Below are 23,944 nucleotides of genomic sequence, written 5' to 3'. Positions count from 1 at the left end.
TGGATGAGTTGTTTCTAGATACAGAGAACATCACACAAAAAAGGTCACAATATTTGAAACCAGACTTACTAATACACAGACTTCTTTGGATGGCAAGAAATTGAAAAGAAAACAAGCCACTGGACTCTCCCGCTGGGACCTGGGACAAAACAAACCTTTATCCTCTAGATTGCAACTGCATCCCAGGCTGCTCTATCCACTCACTGCCTGAAGAACCCAGCCGCAGCTTTTGGTTTTGTGGCCAATGACTGCCCAGCCCTCTCCCAGTGGCCTTAGGATGAAATCCAGCTGCTCTGAATCTTCGCATTTATTTTGTTCATTGTGAAGTTGTTTTTCATGACAGAAATATAACTAAATTACAGAAATTTTAGGTTAGAAGGGGGAGGATTGTAATTTATCCCCAAATCCTGCAACTTTTAAGTTTCCTCCTAGACTCTTCCTGTGTTTGCCTTGTTACTGCTCGATCTGCCAAGAACCAAATGAATGCCAAAGAGCATCTTGTTCCTAGACTATTTTCCCTCGGTCCCAGAGGCCAAAAAACACACTTTTGCTGTGTCTGTTTCTGAGAGCTCTGGTCTGGGAATATTTTCCTGAAAAAAAAAAAAATTTTTTTTTTTTGAGACGGGGTTTCACTCGTCACCCAGGCTGGAGTGTGATGGCACTATGTCAGCTCACTGCAACCTCTGCCTCCTGGGTTCAAGCGATTCTCCTGCCTCAGCCTCTCAAGTAGCTGGGATTACAGGCATGTGCCACCACACCCGGCTAATTTTTTTGTATTTTTAGTAGAAACGGGGTTTCACCATGTTGGCCAGGCTGGTCTCAAACTCCTGACCTCAGGTGATCCACCTGCCCCAGCCTCCAAAAGTGCTGGGATTACAGGCATGAGCCACCTTGCCCGGCCTTTCCTAGAATGTTTTATGCTGAAACATTGACAGAAATGAACCCAGGGACAGGACTCACAGCCCTTCTACACTGCGCATAGAACTCACTCTTCACCACTTGCTCCTGTGAGGAACAGAAAAGAGCACAGCCAAAGGAAATGTATTCCAGTCCCCAGGCCACCTCAGATTAGCTGTGACTTGAGGCTCATCCCTTCACCTTCTGGACCCTGCTTTCCTCATCTGTAAAGTAGGAACAAGCAGATAGTGCAACTTCTAAGATCCAGGAGGATGAAATAGGGTAATGTACAGATAAGCTGAAAATGTTTGTGATGAGTGAATGTGCCTCCAGTGGAAGAGCCTGTATCCAGGCATGGATATGTCTGAATCTCACAGATGGGTCCACGTCTGATGGTGTCAGATCTCTCCAGAAACCACCTCTATTCAATACAGCAAATGTGCTGCCCCAGGTAGTGTTCAGGTCTCTGGAGCCTTGTCACTGAGGGGCTTGCATCTGGTGGGAGAGACTCAGCGCAACAGCAGACTGAAGCCAGGGACTGAGAGATGACCAAGGGGCAGTAGGAGCACAGGATAGGGGCATCTGTCATTTCTCCCTCCCTGGGGTCTCAGGCTCACTAAGGCCTGAGATTGGGCAGGGCAGGCAGAGGCCATGGTCCTCATGCCTACAGAACAGCTCTGCAGAAGAGCCATGTCACTTTTGGGGAGGCTTGGGGCAGGAAGTTTCACAGGTGGGGATATGAGCACCTGGAAGTCACTGTGACCTGCCCAAGATCTCCCAGGAAGACAGAACTGGAGAACCTAGAACTAGGCCTCCAGAAGCCCTGGCCAGCCCCTTTGCAGAATCTGAATCCAGTTTTTAGAAAAGCAGGAATCAGAGGTCTGGGTTCTTATCCCAGCTCTGCTCTGTGACCCGAAGGAGCTGCCCCATCTCTGGGCCTCAGTTTTTATACCCATGAGTGCGGGCCACTCCAGATTTGACCTAGGCACCCGAATTCAGGCAGGCAGCCCCTGAGCACCAGAGTTCTGAAAACCTGGGCAGTGACTGCTGAGAGCCTGGAGGAGCTGTCAACGTCTATTTTCACCTCTCTGCTGAACGGGACTGAAGAGGCTGGAGGGAGGAACAGCCTTCCCGCTGACATGCCCCTCTGAACTCCTCTGCTCAGTCTGTGAGCTCCTCTTCCTCCTGCCTACCTCATTCCCGGGAACTCCTTGGCCTGTTTCTGGCCTTACAGACTTGTTCCTCCAGGAAGCACCCCCTCCTACTGGGAGGGGGACCTCCAAGCAAGTTAAGGTGAACATGTGCTCCCTGAGAGAGGCAACTCCACCCGATGGCAGCAGTGTGTGTGGTAAGATTGACGCCCATAAAGTAGAAGGGAAGGTTTTGGGGGAGAGAAGGGCTCACTGTCCCAGAGATCAGTCAGACCATTTCCTGAGCACCTCTTCTGGGCTCTCTAAGCAGTCTCCACTACAACCCTGTGAAATGAGGGAGAAACGCAATGGCGCAGCTGGCCTCCCAAGATTCAAGTTCCCTCACTCCTGTGTCCCTGCATGTCCCTCACTTCAAGGGATACTAACCGTCCAGGCTCAGGACCCAGAATAGAAAAGGGTGAAGATGTAGGGAGGGAGTCAGGTTAGACACAAGGCTAGCATCACACCTCTACCCCCGTGGTAGCAGGCAGGGGGCACACACACCCTGGGGGAGGGGGCATCCCCCGCAGCCCTGCCTAACTGCGAGTCTGAACACCTTGCTTTAAAAAGAGTGTGTGTAATGCAGCCACAGTCCAGCTGCAGGGCTTCTCTGAGCTCAGTTTTCTCACCTGGGAAACATGGTAGCTACATGGCAATGTAGTTGGGAGGAACAAATAATGCTGCAGAAAGGGTGCAGGGCAGGGCCTGGCACCTCCTAAGGGCTCAGTCACGGTGGCTGCAGGAGTGTCGGTCTCCCCAGCCATGTGTCCCTGGAAATGGGAATGGCCTCAGTAGACTAGGCAGCTGGTGACCCCTGGTGGCTGCTGGGAGCCAGGGCATGAGGGCTGGGGCAGAGTAGAAGGCTGAGTATCGAAGAATGTTGGAGCCCAAGGCTCTTAGACCGTTAGACTGGCTGAGTCCTTGAATAAGAGAATTTTGTTGTTGTTGTTGAGATGGAGTTTCACTCTTGTTGCCCAGGCTAGAGTGCAATGGCGCATTCTCAGCTCACTGCAACCTCCTCCTCCTGGGTTCCGTGATTCTCCTGCCTCAGCCTCCCAAGTAGCTGGGATTACAGGCATGTGCCACCATGCCCAACTAATTTTGTATTTTTAGTAGAGACAAGGTTTCACTGTGTTGCTCAGGTTGGTCTTGAACTCTTAACCTCAGGTGATCTGCCCTCCTTGGCCTCCTAAAGTGCTGGGATTACAGGCGTGAGCCACCGCATCCAGCCTGAATAAGAGAATTTAACCACTTAATAAACATTTCCTGAGTCATTCTCTGTGCCAGGCCTGATCCCAGGAAATAATCTATTCCCATCCTGGCCTCTTCCAAGAGTTCCTTGACTTAAAATGGAGGAGGCAGATACAAAAGGGGAGCTCAGGGACAGAGGAGGCCTCTACCCAGCCTGGCAGGCGAAGGAAGGGGAATCCTGAAAGAAAAATTTGAACTGGGGGCTGGGAGGGAAGGAGAACATTCTGGGAAGAAAGAAAAGCATGTCTGAGATGCACTCATGATAGCAAGGAAATAGCCAGGCACGGTGGCATGCACCTATAGGCCAAGCTACTGGGGAGGCTAAGGCAGGAGGACCACTTGAGCACAGGAGTTTGAGACCAGCCTGGGCAACATAGTGAGACATCATCTCTAAATGAGTAAATGAATGAATGAATAGCAAGGAAATGAAGATGAAGCTGAGAGGCTAGCAGGGTCACATCCAAAGGGCTCCAGATTTCATGCTGGGGTTGCGGGTGGTCTCTGAAGGCAGCAGGGGAACTCCAAAGGATTGGACTTGTGAACACAACACCCTAGAAAGTCACCCTGTTGGGCCGAGCATGGTGCTGTGCACCTGTAATCCCAGCCCTTCGGGAGGACCAGGTGGGAGGATTGCTTAAACCCAGGGGTTTAAGGCTGCAGGAGTTTGAGGCTGCAGTAAGGTTTTTTGTGTGTCTCAAAAGCAACAACAACAACAACAAAAGTCACTCTGGCCATAGTAAGGGAAAGGATTGGATGGGGAGACTGCAGGTCTAGAAGGTGGCCCACAGTGGCAGGAGGGTGGAGGAGTACTAGAACCAGCAGCACAAGGTCCCAGGGACATGGGGTGCAGGAGGAACGGGTCACTTGCAGGGGAGATGATGGCCAGGAGGCAGCTAGACCAAAAGTAGTGAGTGGTCTGGGAGTCAGCAGAGTGTAGGTGTTGCCATTTAACCAACACCGTCTCCACAGGCCTGTGCCCAGTCCTAGGTTGGTGAAGGAAGTTGGTTTGCCCCAACTCTGCCCTGTGGGCTCTGCCTTGTAAGCAAAGCCCCAGGCCCAGATCTGGCCCACAGCTGCCCTCCCCCAGGCACAGACACACAGAGGCCTTGCTCTGCCCCACCCTGGGCACTACCCCTGGAGGAAGAACGCGGACCCAGTCTAAGGGAGGCCCTGTGGACCAAGGACTTTGATATCACTACCTGGGTTTTTAGTATCTTCCCACCGGGACCCCTCTGGGCTGCCTCCCTGCCCTCTCCTCAGAGCTCCCCCAGCCCCTCCTCAGCTTCAGTCTACCCTGAGTGCCTGAAGCAGGTGGGCCCAACATGTTGCTTTGGCCTCAGGACCAGGGTGGACCAAGAGTCACATCCATGGCTCTTTGCTGCCTCAGGGCCTTTCTTCCTGCTGTTTCCATGGTTAGACTTGAGCAGCACCTGTCTCTGCAGGCAGAGACTCGGCTGGCTGCCTCAGCTCTGTATGGAAGGAGGAAGGGGGCCAAGCCTGGATCTTCCAGAGCCCACTAGCCCAAAGGTCTCTGTACCATGAATGCTGCAAAGAGGTAGGCAGACGCAGTTCAGATATCATTTTTTTCTACTTTGGGAGAAAAAGTGAGGAGATAGAGATAAAAATACAAAGAAAAACTAGCGTAATCCCCCAACCCATACTTCATTTTTAAACAAACAGGCCAGGTCCTGCCAGGCCTTCTTCCCCATTAAATCCCAAGGCCAGCTCCAGTCCCAACCCCAACCCCTGCATGGCGCCGAAGGAAGCTTCAGGCTTCGGGCAAGAGCTCCAGCCCAGGCAGGCAGGTCGTGGCCCTACTGCCAGAGCACAACCTTCCTGCCCTGGTCCACGCTCACCATGTGGCTCCCGGAGTAGCACCAGGCCACGGCGTTGACAGCAGTGCTGGGGAAAGGGAGGGGCAGGCTTCAGGGGGGCTTCAGGAACTGCGCCTGCAACCTGGCTCTGCCCCGACTGCTGGACCTGGGTAGTTTGAGGCCCTCTCTTGAGCCTGTTTCCTTATCTGTAAAGTTAGCTCACAGGGCTGTGGAAAGGATGGACCCAAGTGCGTGTGGAAAGTACCTTGTGAACTGCAAAGGGCTCTGGTCGGGTGGAAGGTGGAGGGACAAGGGCTGGGGACTCCAGGGTCCCAGTATGTCAGAACCTGGAATCAGCCTGGCAGGACTGGGGCCAGGCAGGTGGCCAGGTGGAGGCCATGCTCACCAATGGGGTCCCTGAAGTCTGCTCTCCAGTTTCCCGGTGTCCACATCCCAGATGTAAAGGGCCCCATCACAGGAGCCTGCCAGTGCATAGCTTCTGTCCGGGCTGTAGTGGCCACAGCAGAGCAAGAAAACAGGGGGTCAGAGGGGAGGGCACACACAGGGTCCGGCAGGGCACACTAGGACACAGGCATATGCTCTCACGGACATACCTGAACACAGCTTTCGTCCAGTCAGAACCACACTTGAAGCCATCGGCCCTGAGGACAGACATGGCTGGGGTCAGAACAGAGGTCATCACTAGTCTCTGCCCTCTGCAGGGAGCTTCCAGAGCTTCCTCTTTGTCGAGGGGTTTGGTACCTCAGCAGGACCTGGTCTGGAGGGGCCTCCAGGGAGGGCTCCAAGAGGGTCTATTACAGGAGAAGAGAGGCTCAGCTGTCCCAGCAAAGGCCACAGGGTCAGCAGGCATGAGGCTGGTACCTGAACACCTGGCGGATGTTGCTGACACGCAGGTCGATGACCTTGAGTGTGTTGTCTCGGGAACAGCTGAGCAGGTGCAGTTGGTCGTGGCTGAGGCTCAGGGAGGTGACCCGGCCCTGCACAGGGATGACCTGGGTGCAGTGGGGCCCCCTGAGGAACAAGGACAGAGACAGGGATGAGGAACAACCTAGCCAGGCCACTCCTGACAGGAAGGGGCCAGGCGCAGCAGCTTTCCTAGCTAACCAAGTCCGGAGGAACCCCAGGGCCCTGGATCGCTGGGGTAAAAGCTGTGAGTGACTCATCTCCCTTCTCCCCACTGCAGCCAGCTGCCTCCATCAAGGAACTTAGACAGACTTTGATTTGAAAGCTGGAGCCTTTGAAACCTTTGGGTCACTAAATAAGAACCATATCATCTGAGCAATGAAGTCTCGTCTTTAAAAAATATGAGAGAGAGAAGGAAGGGTTGCAAACAGTAATTGCTGGAGATCAGTGAGTAAAGGCTTGAGGCAGGCCTAGCACTGGCTCTAGCTTTGTTTTTTTGTTTTGTTTTGGTTTTGGTTTTGGTTTTGGTTTTGGTTTGAGACATCTCGCTCTGTCGCCCAGGCTGGAGGGCAGTGGCGCAATCTGGTCTCACTGCAACCTCTGCCTCCCGGGTTCAAGCCATTCCCCTGCCTCAGCCTCCCAAGTAGCTGCGATTACAGGCATCTGCCACCACACCCAGCTAATATTTTTAGTAGAGACAGGGTTTCGCCATGTTGGCTAGGCTGGTCTCAAACTCCTGACCTCAGGTGATCTGCCCGCCTCGGCCTCCCAAACAAACAGCTGGGATTACAGGTATGAGCCACCACGCCCGGGCTCTAGCTTTGCTTTTATAAACAATTCAAGCCCAAAGTTAGGGTCTTTGGTTTAAAAAACAGTTAAAAGAATTTTTTTCCTTTTGATATAAAAGTGGTAACTAAATGGAAAAAGGTACATCTCCATCTTGGTTGCAAGGTCCAGGCGGAGTCCAGCATTGGACCAAGAGCCATGAAGACAGTGGCACAGCTTCCTGCGGGAGCTGAGCCCAGCCAAGAGGCACTAGCTGGCAGTGCCAGCCCCACAGCCTTGCCTGCCCAAAGTGCCACCAAGACTCCTCCTGCCATGGCCAGAGAAAGGAACAAGAACTTGGGAGCCCTGTCCCCAGCCCTCCCCAAGTCCTCCCCCAGCCTGTGCCTGTCACCTGCTGTCCCAGAACCGGATCTTCTGGTCATTGTGGCCACTAATGATGATATGGTCCCCACACACCACGTCATTACAGTAGGAAAGGACATTGATGGTCCTGGAGCCTGGGGACCAAGCAGCAGACCCCAGGGCCTCAGAGGAGGGTTGTCGGGAGCCACCCCACAGGACATATGGAGAAGCTGAGGCCCAGAACCCGGTGTCCTCCCAAGACTAGAACCCAGGTCTTCTGCTTCCCAGCACAGGGCTCACCCACGTCTTTTTCCTACCCACAGCCTGAGGTCACCAAGAAACCAGACAGAAAACACCACTGGGGGATACCATTAGGGAACTGGAGGGCCTTGAGAGGTTTCACCCCCAAATGCCTATGAATCTCAGAGCCACTCCCAGAGAGCAGGTGAGGTCCCTTGTGCCCTGGCCTGGGGCTCCTGGCTGGTGGGGAGGGGAGGTGGGGCTGGGGCTCGGGCTCACAATAGGCACGGCCGAGGTCCCACTCCTTCACTGTCCGGTCGCGGCTCCCAGTCACTGCCTGGTGCCTCGTTAGCTTGAATTTGGCAGCTGTCACCTTATCCTTGTGTCCAGACAGTGTCTCCTGTACCCCGGCCCCAGGTACGGATCAAGAGTTTGGCCAAGACCCCATAACAGGCCCCCTAGTCCTGAGGTATGACCTCTGACCTCCAGGCAGCCTCCCCAGTCAGGCCTCACCTTGGACTGTGCCTCCCCCACCTTCCAGAGCTGGGCAGCCTGGTTGTAAGTTGCTGCTAAAACCTGGTAGCCCTGGAGAAATGGGAGAGGAAGTGAGAGGTGCCAAGCCGGAGGCAACATTTTTCGGGCCACAGAATGAGGCTAGGGGCTGCCTCACAGCTTCCCACGGCCCAGGTCACCAAGGCAGGCAAAGGAGCCTCCGGCCCAAGGAGGAGGATCTGTGTAAGAGCCCAGGGGCCTGGTTCTAGGGTATCCATGTTGCGCCCTCAGGTCCCACAGCCCCCACCTGCCCAGTGCGGAGATCAGAGAGGGCACAATCCCATGCCACTGGGGCAAAGTTCCTCACCGAGGGGTCAAAGTCCACACTGGTGATGCTGCCACCAGCTCCCTCCAGGGTCTGGTTGGCCTCCAGGCGACCTGGGAGGACCAGGGGAAGGGACAGTTGAAATGAGGTCTTAACCTCACAAAATGGAGGAATTGGGATTGAGAGCGGAAGATCAGTTCCCGCCCCACCCCCCGACACATCCCCAGGTTAGAAGACAGAATCGTTGGGTCTGTTCTGCGGGCCTGGGCTGGAGACTACACCTCCCCTAACTGCTGGCACTGGGTCCCAGGGACAGCTAGTCATTTCACAGACCAGGCTAGAGAGGACCAGGGAGAAGGGACTATGTAGAGCACGCAGCAAGCCAGGATCAGGCCAGCCAGAAACTTGCCTTTTCTAGGAAGCCCCCAGGAGCCGGCTCTGACTCCCCAGGACACCCCCTCTCCAGAGCACAGAGCTTGGGACAAGGCCAACAGTTCATACTTGTCTCTTACCTGAGTTCTGAGAGCTCAAGTGATGCTAGAAGAGGGTCACCTGGTAGACTCAGGGAACTGCTCTTCAAGGGCCTGTCCCTGTAGGACCTCATGATAGGGGACCCCCACCAACCCCCATCAGGGACCATCTGAACTCAGCCCTCCCCATCCTGCAAATCTGGACCCTAGGAGCCAGGAGGCTCCACCCTTCTTCAGAACAGTGAGCCCAGAGTCTCACTCTTTCCAAGGCATTGTCTAGTCACTGCCCACAGAATATTCCAGATAGAGAAACACAAAGAGATCCAAGACCTCTGCCCACCAAGGAGTGAGCTGAGGAGAGGGTCTGGAGAGAAGCACCAAGTTGGCCTGCAGGGGAGGGCTCCTTACTTCCCACAACATTCCAGAGGTGGATCAGGCGGTCAGCCCCTCCAGTGGCCAGGAGGCTGCTGTTGGGGCCAAAACGAACAGCATTGACCTCAGAGAGGTGGGCATCCTGTGGGGAAAGGGGAGGTTGGTGCCCCGGCCCTCCCCGCGCATGTCTCTGTGAGTGCTCACGGGCCCTCTTACCGGTGCCTGTGCAGACACAGCCTGCTGCAGATGTGGTATCCCCCTCCCCAGTTTCTCTGTCCACACTCTGAGTTTCAAACCCGACCCCACCAGGTGTTCTCACCTCTGCCTGGACCCCTGCAGCAGCCTCCGTGCTATGCTACTCTACTCTCCTGCCTGGCCTCCTGGCCTCCCAGCTCCTCTCTCTCCCTCCCCGGCTCATGCCCACATCATAACATGCTTGAGTGGCTCCCACCACAGGCTGTGGGAGGCAGCCTCCTGCTCCTGCTGAGGAGCCCAGCCTTGCTTCCCTGGCCTCTTGGGACCACCCCTGGTGCCGAGACCACCCCTGTGCCTGCACTCTCTCACCACTGCCCCACCCATGTGGCTCAGCTCCTCCCTTACCAGCACATCCTGAGCCCGGGTAGGAAGTCGGGCAGCCACACACACAGGGATGATCTGGTATCGCTGCTCAGGGGCTCCCCCAATTGAGTGGCCTCTCCTCTTCTTAAAACTGGGGTAAGGTGGGTTGGGGTCAGGAGGGCATTCAGCAAGTCCTTCTCAGGTGGGAGCCTCCAGCTCCCCTGAGGCATCAACCATAGGAAGCAGACATGGCAGGCGGCAGAACATGGCCCCAAGGAGCAGCGAGAGAATTCCCCAACCCAGCCTCGACCCCAGGGGTTGGTGTGGAGACGGGGTGGGGAGCACACAGAGGCAGACACAGGAGCAGGGTAGGGTTGGTGGGTGCAAAGAAACCTCAGGGCCGGGGTTTCAATCCCAGTCTTGCCACTGCTTGGCTCTGTGACTCTGAATGAGTCCCTGACATTTCAGAGCATTTTTCCCAATTGAGTAGGAGCTCCTGCCCTGCCTGAGGCTGGAGCTCTTGGTCCCCTGTGACGACCTTGAATAAAGACAGACCCTTGTGAGGACAGAACCTGGAAGACAGCTGAACCGGGGCCGGGGCTGAGGCCATTCACCTGGCTCCTGTCTCCAAGGTCCAACAGACTCACAGGCAGACAGCTGCACATCACAGGGATGGACAGGTCGAGGCGCAGACACAGACCAAGCCTGGGCTGGGGAGCCCGACACACACGTGGGTGCACACACAGGCACACACACACTTACTCCAGAAGCCCCTTCACCACATCCACACAGTGGGACAGCGTCAGGGAGGTGGCTGAGGCAGACCTGAGACAAAACCAAGAGAGATATGCTAAGGGACTGGCTGGTGTGTGTACAAATGGCTGTCCATCATCTCCACACTTTGCCAGAGACCTGGAGGCTTGTAACCTCTCAAGTCTGGGATAAGAACTTGACTTCTCCAAGATCAGGAGACTAGGGTGACCCAGATCAGTCCCAGGAAGGTCGGGGCAGCAATGGATTTGGTAATGAAAGTCTCCCAAGGTCTCCCTCATGATGGGAAGAACTGCCTTACCCTACTAGTACCCACCAACAAAAGTTCCTGGGAAGCTGAGCCGGGGCCTACAGGGAGGAGAGATGCTGAAGGTTCCCCCAGGCTGGGGATGGGAGGAGGGGGGAGCCTAGGCTCACTGGGTGACCTCAGCAATGCCCAGGAGAGGGTGTGTCCTACAATGACTTGGCCCACAAGGGCTCCCAAGGACTTTGGGGACTGGCATCTCATGCCCCTCCCCACGGTTTCTTCACTGCCCCAAGGCCTGGACACCAGGGACCTGCAAGTAAAGACTGAGAAGAGGTGTTAGGCTGGGGAATGGGGCCCAGAGGGGGCAGCCTCAATGACAGGCAAATCAAGAAGGATGGAGGAGACCCTGCGGACAGGCACCCAAGGTCTGAAGCCCCAATCAGGTCCCACAAGTGTGAGCACACATCTACACATGCTTATATATTCACACATACAGACGGGCTCAGTCAAGCTTGTACACACCTGTGGCCTCATGTCCCTGCGGATGCACATGCTTGCACACCTATGGCTGCGCACACATGCCTGCCATGACTGGGCTCTGGGCTTTGCCCACAGGTTCTTTCCTGGTGACAGCTATTCAGAAGCCTGACACCCCACCCCCAGAGCTCTGATCCCAAGAAGGAGGGTAGGGGTTGGGGGGGTGAGATGGAACTGACCCCAAGTGGCTCCAGACAATGGAGGTCAGACTAGCCCTGGGAGATCTGAGCTTTCTGGCCTCTCCTCAAGCCCCCTCCCAACCCAAGAGCTGACTCCAAGGTCCAAGAGGAAGACCCTGGCAGCCTCTGGGGTGGGGCTCAGCTCAGAGCTCTGAGACTGTCACCTGGGTCCTCACCTGAATGGCCTCTTCCACTTCTCACAAGCTTCCTTCTCCAGGGGCTCTGGCTCAGGGGCCAGAGCCAGAGTCTCCCTTCTCTCCCTCATCCCATCGCCTAGGGTGTCCGGGCCCCTAGGAGAGGTAATGAAGTTCAGAAAGGCCAAGGGACCAAGCCAGCCCCTCCCGACCCCAGCACAGGATACGCTGAAGACAGGAATTCCCAGTGATGAGGGTTCTGTGTGGGTGTACACGTGCAGCGGTCACGCATGCAGGCTCCTACGACCACACGGTCCTCTGCAGGTGTCTCGTGGGCCCCGACCACTTGGGGGCCTCAGGACGGGGCTATGCACAAGTACAGTCGGCAGCCTGGGTCGCCGCAGGCAGGCGGGGCGGGAGGCAGAACGCAAGGGTCGGACCGGCCCATCCCCACTCTTACTCGCTGATGCTCACGGTCCGCTTGGCAGCCTTCTTCAGCTCCTGGGACACCCGCGCCTGCTTGGCCCTTGTTGGGTAAAAAGCATCCTGAGACCCTGGCGCGGCGCCTCGCACGCAGGCGGGGCTAGACCCGGTCCCTTCCTCCAGGGGGCGGCTGCTGCCCCCTTCCCTTCCAGACACCAGCGAAGCCCGACTCCTCCCTGCAGGGGCGGGGCCTTTCCTCAGGAGGGGCGGGGCCTGCTCCCTCACCGCTCCCGGCGCTCGTTGCGCAGGTTGCGCTCGGCCGCGGCGCGCGCCTTGCGCTGCACGAGCCTCTCCAGCAGGTCGCGCGCCTCTTCCTGGAGCCTGCGCAGTGCCGCCTCCCGGAGCCCGACGTGCGCGCGCAGCGCCTCGTAGGCTGCCCGCTGGACCGCATTCTGCGCCCGCCACTCCTCCACCTGCTGGGCCTGTTGCGCCCGCGCCTCTCGCAGCTGCGCCACGCGGGCCTCCAGGGCTGCCAGCCTGGAGGACGGAAAGAGCGGATAGTGGGTCCCAAGCTTCCCCCGTCACTGCCCAGTGGGAATATGCCTCGGAGCAGAGACAGACCTGCCCATGCCAAACGCGGCTAGCCGGGTGGCTAAGCCAGGTCTCCCCCAAGCCTTCGCCCTCAGAGCCCAGCCGTTCGGTCCTCTGGCACCAACCGATGGGGTCGGGGGGACGTAGGGAAAGATCTCGGCCCGCGCCATTCCCCCCGCCTCCCGCATAGTTGGCCCCGGGCCTCCCTGAGGTGGGCGCGGTCCCTCCCGCCCCCGCCCCCGCCTCACCTGCTTTGCCTCTGCTGCAGCTCCGACTCCAGCGTGCCCAGGGCCGCGCTCTTCTCCACCACCTGGTAGGCCATCTGGGGGCGGACAGGTGGGCACGGCGGCGCTGAGGCCCCTCCAGGCCTCCAGTCCCTCCGGGGCCGAAGGCGCTAAGGGAGTCGGCTGCTCCCCTGCCCGCCCCCTTCCTGAAAAGCAAGCTGAGCCCCACACAGGTTTGGGACCTTGCACAGGGACGCGCTGTTGTTTGTGGAGCAGTGGAAGGCCCTCGGGCTCTGGAGTCAGCCCTGGGTCCCAATCCTCGCCGTGCCGCTTCGTTTCTCTGCGACCCTACTAGGAACCTCTCTGGCAAGAGCAACCCGCTCCACTGCCTCGCCTGAAGAGTGGGAAGCCAGCGCTCCGCTCCCAGCACCATGCATAACCACTGCGAGGACTCCTCGCGCAGAGGCTGCCAAATGCCCATCCGGCCCTCGGGCGCCATGATGTTCCCAGCAGGCTACACGCTCCTTCCATCCTCACCACACCGGGAGGCTGGTACTGCCACTCTCACTTCACAGACAAGGACACCGACAGAGAGGTTTAAGTGTCTTGCCCAAAGTCACGTAGCTAAGAGATTTGGGCACAAGCCACCTACCTAACTGCATCACCCTCCAGGCTGGTCAGGGGAATGTGAGTTCTGTTCCCCACCCCTCCCTGCTGGCTTCCTGGCCTCACCCAACCCAGGCCTGCCCAAGCACAGGTCTCAGCATCGAGAGGCCCTGCGCAGAGGCACACAAGGCTAAGATCAGGCGACTCGGGGAGCCAGGGCCCAGACTCAATATGGGAACAGTGCTGGCAGCCCAGGAGAGTGGGTGAGGGTCATTTCATCTGCACTCCCGCCTCACTCGTTTGCCTTCAACCCAGAGCCAAGCAGGGTCGGTGGGAGAGACAGACCCCAGGCAAGGCAGCTCCCACCAGTGTGACAAGAGAACATGAGGGCCAGAGGCGCCTCTGGCCCAGGCCAAGGCTGGGGGCTCTTGTTGCTAATCTGTTCCTGTGTTCTCACGTGGGCCTGATGAGGACAGACTGAGGAGCACGGTTGGCGCTGCCACCTGCACTGACATGACGCGCTATGTGAGTGAGTCTGCGAAGAAGGAATCTGCACATGCGGGTTGGGGCACCTTTATTCATAGTTGGCCCCATTTATAACATAATTCTTTTCACCACTGAGCAATCTGATCACCACCTCCACTTTCTCACTTGTCACTTGCTTTCATTTATGTTGTGTTGTACCATTCAATATTTTATTGTATGCCTTTCAAAATTCAAGTAGTAGAGGTGGAAAACAGATTAGTACTTGCCAGGGGTTAGGGATGGTTGGGGGGAGAGGGGTGAATGTGACTAAAAAGGGGTAATAAGAAAGAGATCTTTGTAGTGGTGAAACAGTGCCATATCTTGATGGTTACACAAATCTACACGTGATAAAATGACAAAGGACATATACACACTTCATACCAATCCCAGTTTCCTGGTTGTGGGTACTATAGTTATGTAAGATGTAGCCAGCAGGAGATGCTGGGGGAAGGGGATGCAGGAACTCTGGACTATCCTTCCAACTTCCTGTGAATCTATAATTATTTTAAAATAAAAAGTTAATAATAATGATAAATGCTTGTGATGTGTGGAACTACTAGAGAAATTTTTACAAAAGAAAAGAAAAGGCCGGGTGCCGTGGCTCACGCCTGTAATCCCAGCACTTTGGGAGGCCAAGGCGGGCGGATCACGAGGTCAGGAGATCAAAACCATCCTGGCTAACATGGTGAAACCCCGTCTCTACTAAAAATACAAAAAATTAGCCGGGCATGGTGGCGGGCGCCTGTAGTCCCAGCTACTCGGGAGGCTGAGGCAGGAGAATGGCGTGAACCCGGGAGGCGGAGGTTGCAGCGAGCCGAGATGACGCGACTGTACTCCAGCCTGGGCAACAGAGCGAGACTCCGTCTCAAAAAAAAAAAAAGAAAGAAAAGAAAAAGCCTCCTCACTGCCCCCATCCTCTGGCGCATCCAATGGGTACTGGCTGGTGTGTGTCCTGGGAAGGAGTGCTGGGGGCCAGGGAAAGTATCCCAGGCAAAGGGAGCTGGGAGCTCAGAGATGAGCGTGGCAGGAAATGCGACAAGAGCCTGGGGAGCTCGACGGGGGAGCCAGGCTAGGAGCTTTGGAAGATCTACAGCACACTAACCATGGGGACAGAGGTAGTAAGACGGGCTTTTACTTTTTACTCTATGGCTTCTATTCTCTTGACTTGTTTACAAGCATGTTTTGTGTATTGCTTGTCTTTAATGGAGATCTTTTTTTTTTTTAATTAAAATATGTCACTCTGAAAGCTGTATGGAGAAGGGACAGAGAGTGCTAAAGAAGTGTTCCAGGGCAGGATGAAAGTTACTTGTACCATGTCAGATATGGTACAAGAAACAGAGAAACATTGATGGATTTGGAGATAGAGTCAACATGAGCTTGTGACCAGCTCAGGATGGAGGGCTGGGAAGAGTCAGAGGTGCCCCTGCATTTCCAGCATGTGTGAGAACGACTGGGGGGCAGTCACAGGAAGACAGGAAGGACAGCCCACCTCATTCATCGCTTAGTCTACAAATAGTCATTAGTATGGAATGGACTGTGGACACAGGCCCTAAGGATATAGGTTTGCCTCGGAGGCAAACCAAGACATCCCAGGGCTTGGGGAGTTCACAGCCCAGAGGCTGGGGGTGGTGTGGGGGTCAGATGTTTGAGAATCACCTCTCAAACAAATATTAAATTGGACCTACAACAGCAGCTCTAGGGAAAGGTTCTCAAATGAGTCCGTACCTATGCCCGCATTTCTGTTGGGCAGGTGACTTGCCATTCTGTGACTGGATGTGTATTTCCTGGGCTATCACAGTCTCTTTCAGAGGACTGGAAGCCCCATGGGGCCAGGTCTTGTTTATTGTTGCATTCCCCGTACTTTGGATATAGCAACTGTCAATAGATGTTGAGAGAATGAATGGAGAGCACAGAAGTTGATTTGTGTGAGAAGGGCTCAAATCCTGGCTCTACCTCTCCAAGCCTCAGTTTCCTCCTCTACAACCATAAAGTTGTGAAGGATTAACTGAGACAATGTTTAGCCCAATGCCTGCAAGGAGTCAACTCCCAAAACGGTGTGGGCCAAATTCTGGGGGAGATGGTGAGCCTGATTTTAGATGTGATCTCCAAAAAGCAGCTGAGCAAGAGAGTCAAGCTCAGAAAGAAGGCTCGGCTAGAGACAGAACTGAGAGTTGGCAAACAGAAAAAATGGGGGTCAGTGAACCCCAAGAACACCCACATTTGAAGGGACGGGAATAGGGAGGAGGGGAAGGAGCCAGTGAAGGAAGTTCAGAGGCAACAATCACAGAAATGAGAAGGAAACCAGGAGAGCATGGTGAAAGAGAAGCCAAGAGACACTGTTGCAAAGGGGCAGGGAAGGCGGTAGTGTCAGGTGGAGCGTCCACACCCTGCCAATGCGCTAAATGAACCTAACTTCTGTAGTCTGCAAATGTATATTGAGCATCAACTGGTGCTAGGCCTTGGGGATGGCTGGGCGAGGGGTGAGCCATGGAGTAGTGAGCAGAGCAGGCTAAACCATGTGGAAGGGAAATGGGCTGCCAGGCCCTTGCACACCTAACTCCCTCCAGCTGCTGTTGGAGCCCACTTCATCCTGGGCTGCCCAGGGCACTCTGACCCCTGCTCAGCTTCAGGTCAGGGCCTGGCACACACTAGGGCTCACTCAATGCTTGCAGCTCTGGGCTTGGAGAATTCAGCAAACACAGGAGTACCCCTCACTGGCTGGCTCCCTTGGACCACATCTCTCTACCCCATTTTCAGACCCCTTCCCAACTTACCTCACCACAGACCAGCCGGAGCCCCTCCTCCTCCTCCTGCCACTTCACCCTCAGTGCGACCAGTGATGGGACTTGGTCTGAGTCAAGCTCTGACTCCTCCCTGCCAACCAATCAGAGTGGTGCTCAATGTCCCCCGGTTCACCCAAGTGCCCAAAGGCACCCAAGCGATGCTACATGAAAAGCCTAAAACAAGAGCCATTAACTTCGTCCTGGGAAGATGGAAGCCAGCAAGCCAGTAAAGGAAAAGGCAAGTCTCTAGAAATGAGCTGTCCATGACTCCTCTGCTCTAAGATTCCCCTAGGCCTTGGCCAAGGACCCTTCTCAAGAAGCACCTCCCAGTCAGGCGTGGTGGCTCACACCTGTGATCCCAGCACTTTGGGAGGCTGAGGTGGAAGGATCACAAGATCAAGAGATCGAGACCATCCTGGCCAACATGGTGAAACCCCGTCTCTACTAAAAATACAAATATTAGCCGGGGGTGGTGGTGCACGCTCCAGGAGGCTGAGGCAGGAGAATTGCTTGAACCCAGGAGGCGGAGGTTGCAGTGAGCTGAGATCACGCCACTGCACTCCAGCCTGGGTGACAGAGCCAGACTCCGTCTCAAAAAAAAAAAAGCAAAACACCTCCCAACTCTGAGCCCCAACCTATTCCTGGTTCTCATCTTTACTCCCTCTTTGCAACAGGTAGCAAGACCCTTTCTTTAGGCATCAGGCAAGGAACAGGGAAATGGAAAAAGACTGAGAAAGGGAAAAGACATAAGTATAGGGGTGGGAGGGGAAGGAGATGGGACAAATGCAGAGAGATGGACAAAGAAAGGTGGAGGGGAAAGAGATTCTAAACAGCTGGCCTGTGGGAAGGCCAAGGGCCTGCCTCCCCCACCACCCCCACCACCTCCACCACCCCCACCACCCCTGGGCAGCAGCCAAGGGCTGATGAGGCACTAGGGAGAGAATGAACCCAGCACAGGCAGTAGGGGCAGGGCCCCAGCACAGGCAGCCCTTTGTGACCACGGACCCACATACACTCACCAGGGGCCCTGGTGGGTGGTGGGAGTGACAGTGTTTGGCTCCGGCTGCAGCTTCTTTGAGAACTTGTCCAGCAGCTCAGCCTTCTCTAAGAGATGGTTATCTGGAGAGTGCAAGAGAGTGAGCCTGGGGCAGAGACAGATACCCAGCAGCCCCCTGGCATGCAATTTATCTCCAGCTAAAAGGGCTGCAGGAGCCCAGAGATGCTAGGGATGGGGAAGCTTCTGGCAGGCTGGCCTCCGCCCTGTGCCTGAGGGGCATCTGTGCAGTTCTACAGGACCTTCAGCCCTAGCAGTGTCCTCATAGCACCGGTCCCCAGGCCCACGTGGAAGAGGACCTGCTCTCCCAGGGACAGAAGGATGACCACTGCGGGGTACTGCCCGCTGAGGGTCCTGAGGGAAGGAAGGGGCCTGGGATTGATTCATCCCTGCCTCAGAGCAAGGCTTAGCCCCAGAAAGTGATGAAATAAACCGAGCTCTACCTGTCAATGGCCTTTGGCAAGTCACTTCCCCTCCAAGGGCTCTAGCTTTCTGCACTTAAAAATAATCCCCGGCCGGGCGCGGTGGCTCACACCTGAATTCCCAGCGCTCTGGGAGGCTGAGGCGGGCGGATCACGAGGTCAGGAGATCGAGACCATCCTGGCTAACACGGTGAAACCCCATCTCTACTAAAAAATACAAAAAATTAGCCAGGCGTGGTGGCAGGCGCCTGTAGTCCCAGCTACTCGGGAGGCTGAGACGGGAGACAGGTGTGAACTTGGGAGGCAGAGCTTGCAGTGAGCGGAGATCACACCACTGCACTCCAGCCTGGGCAACAGAGCAAAGACTCCATCTCAAATAAATAAATAAATAAATAAATAATCCCAACTTCCCCAGCCCTGGTGTAAGGTACCCCCAGGCCAGAATAGAAAGTCCTTGAGCAATTATCCAGCAGACATTCTGGAGGTTGGTGGTTTGACCCTGGAATACCCTCCCCCATCAACAGTCACTTCCTCTTTTCTCACCAGATCCAGGGGAGGGTGGGGTGGTAAGTCCGGGCCTAGCTCCCTTCTCATCAACTTCCTTCCCACACTCAGTGCCCTGTCACCTTGACTGAGGCCCTGGGCCTGGCCTAGTTCTCATGAAAACCCCACCTCAGCCCCCAGGGTACTGCAGCACCCAGCAAACCTAAAGAAGGTCTCTATACCCAATTAACAAGTAAGAAGACTGAGGCTTAGCGATGTGATCTGCCCAAGGTTTCAAGACTGGCCCTTCAGTCTGATTTCAGCCCTCCAGGTCTCTCTAGTCCCTCAGACTCACAGCTCTCTGGGTCGAGGCGGGGGGCAGGGGTTGGGGGGGCGGTGACCCCCTCCCTCAAACTGGACGGTTCCACTGTCTGTCTGAGCAGTGGAGAAGTGTGGCTGCTGGAGGTGGGGGCTGGCCTCGCAACCCTGAAGGTAGAGGACCAGCAGCCTGGAAGCTTGCAGAGAAATTTTCCTGGCTAAGAGCAGATTTGATTGTGGGGGTTTGGCCAAGATTAGCCCCAGTGAGAGAGCCGCAGGGATTGTGGTTAGACTTCCAACCACAGACATAAAATCGCAGGCGGCCAGAGGTGCGACACACAGGCACACCTGTTCATCCCCTCTTGAAATGCCACACCCTATCCTGACCAGCTGCCCAGAAACAATTCTGAGAGTCCGACTTCGCTGGGCTCAGCCAGCATCCGCCAGCAGCCCGGGGCCCCCTGATGCCCCCTCAGGCTGGGTAGGCTGACAGGGAGGTGTTCCATAAGCCTGTGCTAGCGTCGCCTGTCAGCGGCAGAGCCTGAGATGCACAGCCTCCTCCTTAGAGGTTCCGAGTGTCGCCCCTCTCCGGATGGGCCAATAAGTGGCTGCTCTGGACAAGTCCCGCGTTCTTTCACTGCGCTACCGAGACTAAGTGCACTGATCAAGCCCCTGCCCCGGGGACTGCCCGGGTAGGGAGGCAAAAGAGACCCTGCAAAACCAACACCCGAGGACGCACTTGCGTCTCGGAAGCCCAGCTTGTGGGAGGCAGAGCCCGTCCTGAGGGGCGACGAGGGCAGGGGGACCATGAGGGGCTCGTCCAGGTTCTAACCAGAGCCTGGATGGCAAGGGGCGGAGTCCTGGCAGTCGGGATGGGCGTAACGCACAGGCTCAAGGCATAAGGCACAGCGCACTCGGGTCACAGGCGGAGGAGCCAGCCAAACCCTCTCCCCGCGCCCGTAGCCGCGTCCCCTCAGCCGCCATCCTCTCAGCACCGGGGCGCACTCACAGGCCGGCACCAGCTCCAGGAAAAGCGCCTTTTGCGTACGGTCCCGAAGCCGCAGCTGCCGCACGATGTGGCGTTTCCAGCGCGCTGCGGGGGCACCGGGGACGCCCGGCCCCGCCATGGCCGCGCTCTCCCGCCTAGCGGCGCGTTCCTCCCGCCCAGGACGGCGCCAGGCCGGGGCGGGGCCTCGCGGGGACTCCGCGACGCCAGGGGGCGGGCGGCGGCGGGGAAATCCCCGGCTTGTCCCAAGAGGGCTTTGGCGGGGAGGACCGAAGGCCGACGCCGGGAGGAGCTGCCTCCGGGAGGAGCCGCCTCCGGGTCTGAACCGCCGGGGTCCCGTCCGAAATGTTCACCTAAGTGGGGGCTCCTGTGGCTGCGAGGGTCATAAGCAGGAGCGAGGTCGGAGCCTCCGGGGCGGCTTCCCCCACGCGGGTGGAGCGCTCCGGAGGCGGGGCCCTCAAGGCCCGGGTCTCTTAACCCCGCCGCGCCCGGGCCGAGTTCGAGAGCCGCTGATGCTTCCCAGGCCGTCGCGCTCCTGGCCGCGCGCCCAGCCAGGGACCCAGAGGCCCCGGGCTCTGCGCGTACACTGAGGGCGCGGCGCAGCAGAACAGCAAGATAAGGAAGCAGAGACTGAAGGGAGGAATCCCCGCTTTCCGGGGATGATGGCGTTCGAGTTGGGTCTGTGAGGGATGAAATAGGAGTTGGCCAGAGGGAGAGAGGGACTCTAGGCCTCGAGAAGAGCACGTGCAGAGGTTCCGTGACACGAAAACGCCAGGTGGGTGCGGGGTTGGGAGGACAGGAGGCAGAAGGGTTTACGGCTCCACATGGTCGCCGAAATTTTAGGTCCCTGAGAGTAAAGGGGTGCAGCTGATTTCATCTAGAAAGCCCCTGGCCGGGAGGAGAGAACGAGCTTGCTTGCCTGGGGTTGCAAAGGAGTGGGTAGCTGAGACGGCCAGCACCCCCAGCATCCTGACTCAGGGCCAGACGCTTCACCCCATTGGGCGGCGTCTGGAGGAGCAGACACATCTCTTGTGGGTACCCTCGAAAGTGAATCATGGGTCGCAGGGAACTGTGGTCAAACCGTCTCTAGCTAGATGCTAGAGAGCCAGCTCTGCAGGCTCAGGCTACTGTAAGACACGAAAGGAGGGACTCGCTGGGCACAGCCTCACCCTGGGGCATGCCAGCAGGCCCTGCCCTCTGAGTGTTGGCAGACTTGAACATCCCTAGGGAACGAGAGAAGTTGGGCAACGATGGGAGAGCAGTGCAGGCCCTGGAGGTGACGAGTCTGTTGAGATTCTGATGGGGATGGGTCAGAGGACGTAGAAAGCAGTGAAGGCCTAGACGCCCCCAGGTCAGTGTAGCCTGCTCTGCTTCCAGTGAGCTGGGCTCAGTCCCCCACATGTCATTGTCTTAGACGCCCATGGCCTTTGCACAGGCCGAGCCTGATGTTTGGAACATCGTCGCCTCTAGGGGGCCTGGCTCCTAATCATGCATCACCTCCTCCAGGAGAACTTTCCTGCCCCTACACTGAGTTCAAGCTTCTCAGACACCAGCCCCAGCTGAGTTCGAGTTATAACCGTCACCAGTTATCACACCATCCTGTAATCTGTGCGGTGCCCCTTAGGGCAGGACCTGGGTCCCAGATGTCTCTGTACCTCTAGCCCCAACCCAGGCCTGACCTGTCTCTTGAAGGAGTATTTGTGTTGAAGATGGGTGGTAACGTTCAGCAAAAGCCATGCCCAGGAGACAGGCACAGTACCCATGGAGACCCAGGGCCAGCTGATGACAGTGATGAATTCCCTTTAGAACTGGCGGACTCTTGGGTGCTTGGAGACACTATATAAATAAGGAACTCTGGCTATGTGCATGGGAGAGTATATTAACAGGGCTTGGCCTGGCTGTGAGGTGCAGAGATGCCGTTTCTCTCAGGTAAGGAGCCATATTGGGGCAGGGTTTCCTAATCCTTTTTTGACTCGCAAAATACACCTAGGAAATGTTAAATAAATTGTCATTTTTGAGTAGTATATGATAACGAAGTGATTGATTTTGACTAAAAATATTCATGTTCTATTTTTAGAATATGAAAGATTGTATTATAAAGATCACTTGAAATAAAATTTTAGATAATATATGGAGACAAATTTCTGCTTTTTACATTTAACTTGCTGTTTAATGTATCTCAAATTATTTATGTAAGAGATATATGATTTGACCAATAAATATAAAAAAAGTTATACCATAATCTGGGGACCTAATGTACTTCACTTTTTTTGTTCTGTTTTGTTTTTGAGACAGGGTCTCTCTCTGTTGCCCAGGCTGGAGTGCAGTGGCCCAATCATGGCTCACTGCAGCCTCATCCTCCTGGGATTAAATGATTCTTCCACCTCAGTCTCCCGAGTAGCCGAGACTACAGGCACATGCCACTATAGCTGGTTTTGTTGTTGTTGTTGTTGTTTTGTTTTGTTTTGTTTTTTGAGACAGAGTCTCTGTTACCCAGGCTGGAGTGCAGTGGCACAATCTCGGTTCATTGCAACCGCCTCCTCCCGGGTTCAAGCGATTCTCATGCATCCGCCTTCCGAATAGGTGGGATTACAGGCATGCGTCACCACACCCAGCTAATTTTTGTACTTTTAGTAGAGACAGGGTTTCACCATGTTGGCCAGGCTGATCTCCAGCTCCTGACCTCAAGTGATCCACCCGCCTCAAGCCTCCCAAAGTGCTGGGACTACAGGCGTGAGTCACCGTGCCCAGCCGCCCAGCTCATTTTAAATTTTTCTGTAAAGACAAGGTCTCACTATGTTGCCCAGGCTGGTCTCTAATTCCTGGGCTCAAGCAATCCTCCTGCCTTGGCATCCCAAGTGCTAGCATTACAGGCATGAGCTACTGCACCTGGCCCTAAAGTACTTAAAATGTAATTTAAAATTTGCACCTGGGAGGCCAGGCACGGTGGCTCACACCTGTAATCCCAGCACTTTGGGAAGCCAAGGCAGGTGGATCACAAGGTCAGGAGTTCAAGACCAGCCTGGCCAGTATAGTGAAACCCCATCTCTACTAAAAATACCCAAAAAAAAGCCAGGCTTGGTGGTGGGCGTCTGTAATCCCAACTACTCAGGAGGCTAAGGCAGAGAATTGCTTGAATCCGGGAGGCAGAGGTTGCAATGAGCTGAGATCGCACCACTGCACTCCAGCCTGGTGACAGAGCGAGACTCCATCTCAAAAAAAAAAGTGCACCTGGGTTAGGCACCTCCCAGAAGCCAGAGTGATTGTTCAAAAACTTAAATCAGGCCAGGCACGGTGTCTCACACCTGTAATCCCAGCACTTTGGGAGGCCAAGGTGGGCAGATCACCTGAGGTCGGTACTTTGAGACCAGCCTGACCAACATGGAGAAACCCCGTCTCTACTAAAAATACAAAAATTATCCAGGCATGGTGGCGCACGCCTGTAATCCCAGCTACTTGGGAGGCTGAGGCAGGAGAATCACTTGAACCCAGGAAGCAGAGGTTTCAGTGAGCCAAGATTGCGCCACTGCACTCCAGCCTGAGCAACAGAACAAGACTGTCTCAAAAACAAAAACAAAAACCTTAAGTCATCTCAAGTTCCTCTTGCTTAAAACCCTTGAAAGGCTCTCCAGCATAGTCAAAGCAAATACCAAACCCTTTACCATGGCCTTTAAGGCCCTGCTTGATCTGGCCCCTGCCCACATCACTGATCTTACCTCTTCCTACTCTTTAGCCTTATTCACTGCACTGAAATCCCACTGCCAAGCTTAGCCCCACCTTGGAGGCTTTGCCCTGGCTGCACCCCCCTCCTAGTGCTCTTCCTCCACAACTTTTAGGGGCTAGCTCCTACATACCAGGCGGATTTCAGAAGACCTTTCCTGTCATCCAATCTGAAAAAGCTCCCATCCCAATCAGCGTCTATCACATCACCCTTGTTCTTCCTTTCAGAGCACCTAATACTCCCAGAAAGAATCACATTT

At 55.6% G+C, this 23,944-nt stretch overlaps 1 protein-coding gene across 8 annotated transcripts in view; it reads right to left on the bottom strand.

Annotated features, from left to right (window-relative positions):
* The window catches only part of ATG16L2 (autophagy related 16 like 2), a 28,737-nt gene extending 8,573 nt beyond the window's left edge, over positions 1–20,164 (bottom strand). Inside the window, exons 1-19 of one of the 8 annotated variants that reach the window (XM_063783184.1) lie at positions 19,968–20,164; positions 18,271–18,364; positions 17,701–17,800; positions 16,673–16,772; positions 12,792–12,865; positions 12,238–12,489; positions 11,990–12,055; positions 11,572–11,685; positions 10,424–10,486; positions 9,704–9,812; positions 9,140–9,245; positions 8,304–8,374; positions 7,958–8,029; positions 7,724–7,844; positions 7,254–7,359; positions 6,035–6,184; positions 5,767–5,814; positions 5,559–5,660; positions 4,908–5,240 (exon numbers count right to left, since the gene is read on the bottom strand). In XM_063783184.1, coding sequence (XP_063639254.1) covers positions 5,153–5,240; positions 5,559–5,660; positions 5,767–5,814; positions 6,035–6,184; positions 7,254–7,359; positions 7,724–7,844; positions 7,958–8,029; positions 8,304–8,374; positions 9,140–9,245; positions 9,704–9,812; positions 10,424–10,486; positions 11,572–11,685; positions 11,990–12,055; positions 12,238–12,489; positions 12,792–12,865 — 1,542 coding nt within the window. In that variant the 5' untranslated portion in view covers positions 16,673–16,772; positions 17,701–17,800; positions 18,271–18,364; positions 19,968–20,164 and the 3' untranslated portion in view covers positions 4,908–5,152. Of the gene's footprint in view, positions 1–4,907; positions 5,241–5,558; positions 5,661–5,766; positions 5,815–5,914; positions 6,185–7,253; positions 7,360–7,723; positions 7,845–7,957; positions 8,030–8,303; positions 8,375–9,139; positions 9,246–9,703; positions 9,813–10,423; positions 10,487–11,571; positions 11,686–11,989; positions 12,056–12,237; positions 12,490–12,791; positions 12,866–16,672; positions 16,773–17,700; positions 17,801–18,270; positions 18,365–19,967 lie in introns of those variants that run through there. The other 7 variants (XM_063783183.1, XR_010147276.1, XM_016921557.3 and 4 more) reach the window with 7 other exon arrangements.
* Positions 20,165–23,944: the final 3,780 nt, after the last annotated feature.

Source organism: Pan troglodytes, chromosome 9 (assembly GCF_028858775.2).
Source record: "Pan troglodytes isolate AG18354 chromosome 9, NHGRI_mPanTro3-v2.0_pri, whole genome shotgun sequence".
Lineage (NCBI taxonomy): Eukaryota > Metazoa > Chordata > Mammalia > Primates > Hominidae > Pan > Pan troglodytes.
Note: the sequence above shows the minus strand (reverse complement) of the source record. Positions and strands in the feature narration are given on the sequence as shown.